General features: G+C 47.2%; 1 protein-coding gene across 1 annotated transcript; it reads left to right on the top strand.

Moving 5' to 3' along the window:
• Nucleotides 1–746: 746 nt before the first annotated feature.
• PABPC5 (poly(A) binding protein cytoplasmic 5) lies at nt 747–1,895 on the top strand. Its single transcript, XM_069464034.1, has one exon. It carries the CDS (start codon nt 747–749, stop codon nt 1,893–1,895), a length of 1,149 nt encoding a protein of 382 aa, XP_069320135.1.
• Nucleotides 1,896–2,242: the final 347 nt, after the last annotated feature.

Raw genomic sequence — 2,242 nt, 5'->3', positions numbered from 1 at the left:
TGCCAGTCAGTCCCTCTGGACCTGCCGCGAGCCTCAGGCTGCTGAAATCACCGCGCCTCACTCGGTCCGTACCCAGTGGGCATCTTGGGTATTTGGGCGGTCTCTGGTCCCCCGCGTGTGTCTGTCTGTCTGTCTCTCTGTCCGATCCGCTGCCTGCACCCTGCCTGCCGGTCCAAGCGCACCAAGTGTCTTGTGTGCCCTTTCGCTGACGCTGAGTGCGCAGCGGCCCTTAGTGAGCTGAGAGCCTGCCCGAGACCGGCCAGGCAGCTGGCGGAGGAATATGCGCTGGGCCCCTGCCCTTGTTGATATCATTTTAAACCAACAGGAGCTCGAGGCCTATATTTATGCAGAGAACAGGTCTCGAGGCCTCTATCGGCAATGCTAGTTGTGGGGAGCCAGACAGCTGCTTGATGATTTCTTGCAGTTTCATGGGGAAAGGGAAATTTCGTTCCTAATACTGGCTTTTGAAACATATTGAATCTGAACGGGTGAAAATTTTAAGTCCCCTTAGGGAGAATAGATTCCTATTTGGGGTGCCTTTTTCTGATGCATTTGTTCTGAGCCTGCTGACCAGCTGTTTCTGAACTTCATTTTCTCAGCCTCGACAGTGATTCTGAGTCTGCTTTTAGCTTCCCTTGGCCTGCCTTGGCTTTTTTTTCTGTTCCTGAACAGCTGTTTGGCCCATAGCTTAGAGAAAGCAGCCTTTTTTTCTCTCCCAAGAGAACCTCCTCCCTGTGCTCAGAGAAATGGGGAGCGGGGAGCCTAACCCTGCCGGCAAGAAAAAGAAATATCTCAAAGCCGCCCTGTACGTGGGTGACTTGGACCCAGATGTCACCGAGGACATGCTCTATAAGAAGTTCAGGCCTGCCGGCCCTCTGCGCTTCACCCGTATCTGCCGTGACCCGGTGACCCGCAGCCACCTGGGCTATGGCTATGTTAACTTCCGCTTTCCCGCAGATGCTGAATGGGCCTTGAACACCATGAATTTTGATTTGATTAATGGCAAACCATTCCGCCTCATGTGGTCTCAGCCAGATGATCGCTTAAGAAAGTCTGGAGTTGGAAATATATTCATCAAAAACCTGGACAAATCCATAGACAATAGGGCCCTGTTTTACTTATTTTCTGCTTTTGGGAACATTCTCTCCTGCAAAGTCGTATGCGATGACAATGGCTCTAAGGGTTATGCCTACGTGCACTTCGACAGCCTGGCCGCTGCCAATAGGGCCATATGGCACATGAATGGAGTGCGGCTCAACAACCGCCAGGTGTATGTTGGCAGATTCAAATTCCCAGAAGAGCGGGCAGCTGAGGTTAGAACAAGGGATAGAGCAACTTTCACCAATGTTTTTGTTAAAAACTTTGGAGATGACATGGATGACGAAAAACTGAAGGAACTTTTCAGTGAATATGGGCCAACTGAGAGCGTTAAGGTAATTAGAGATGCCAGTGGGAAATCTAAGGGCTTTGGATTTGTGAGATATGAGACACACGAGGCTGCCCAAAAGGCTGTGCTAGACCTGCATGGAAAGTCTATCGGTGGCAAGGTCCTATACGTAGGGCGAGCACAGAAGAAAATTGAACGCCTGGCTGAGTTGAGACGGAGATTTGAACGGCTGAGATTAAAAGAAAAAAGTCGGCCTCCAGGGGTGCCTATCTATATTAAGAACCTGGATGAGAGCATCGATGATGCAAAACTAAAGGAGGAATTTGCTTCCTTTGGATCAATTAGCAGAGCCAAAGTGATGATGGAAGTGGGGCAAGGCAAAGGGTTCGGTGTTGTCTGCTTCTCCTCTTTTGAAGAGGCTGCCAAAGCAGTGGATGAGATGAATGGTCGCATTGTAGGCTCCAAGCCCCTGCATGTCACCCTGGGCCAGGCCAGGCGCAGGTGGTGAGAATAAGAATACTCAATTTGTTTCAGCCTTAGATGGTGCCTACTTAGTTTGGGCTCCTTTGTAATAAGGGGTTATTTTATGCCAATTGACAGGTTTTTTTAAGTGAATACGTTCTTTTGGAAAAAACTAGAAAACCTTGTTCATTTTAGTAAAGAACATAATCTCTAATTGTAAAATTGTCATTTTGTACTATTTTTTGATATAATATCCTTAGGACTATGTAGAATAAAGTTTATTCCTCCACATTTTTTTTCTTGAACAGTCAGGATGAGGCAACCGATTAAGTATATCTCCCTCTTTATTTCAATAATACCAAATTTAATTTCTTTCATGAAAATATTCTTAAA

This window comes from Eulemur rufifrons, chromosome 30 (genome assembly GCF_041146395.1).
Source record: "Eulemur rufifrons isolate Redbay chromosome 30, OSU_ERuf_1, whole genome shotgun sequence".
NCBI lineage: Eukaryota > Metazoa > Chordata > Mammalia > Primates > Lemuridae > Eulemur > Eulemur rufifrons.
The sequence above is the reverse complement of the archived record's forward strand: the minus strand, read 5'-3'. Positions and strand labels throughout refer to the sequence as shown.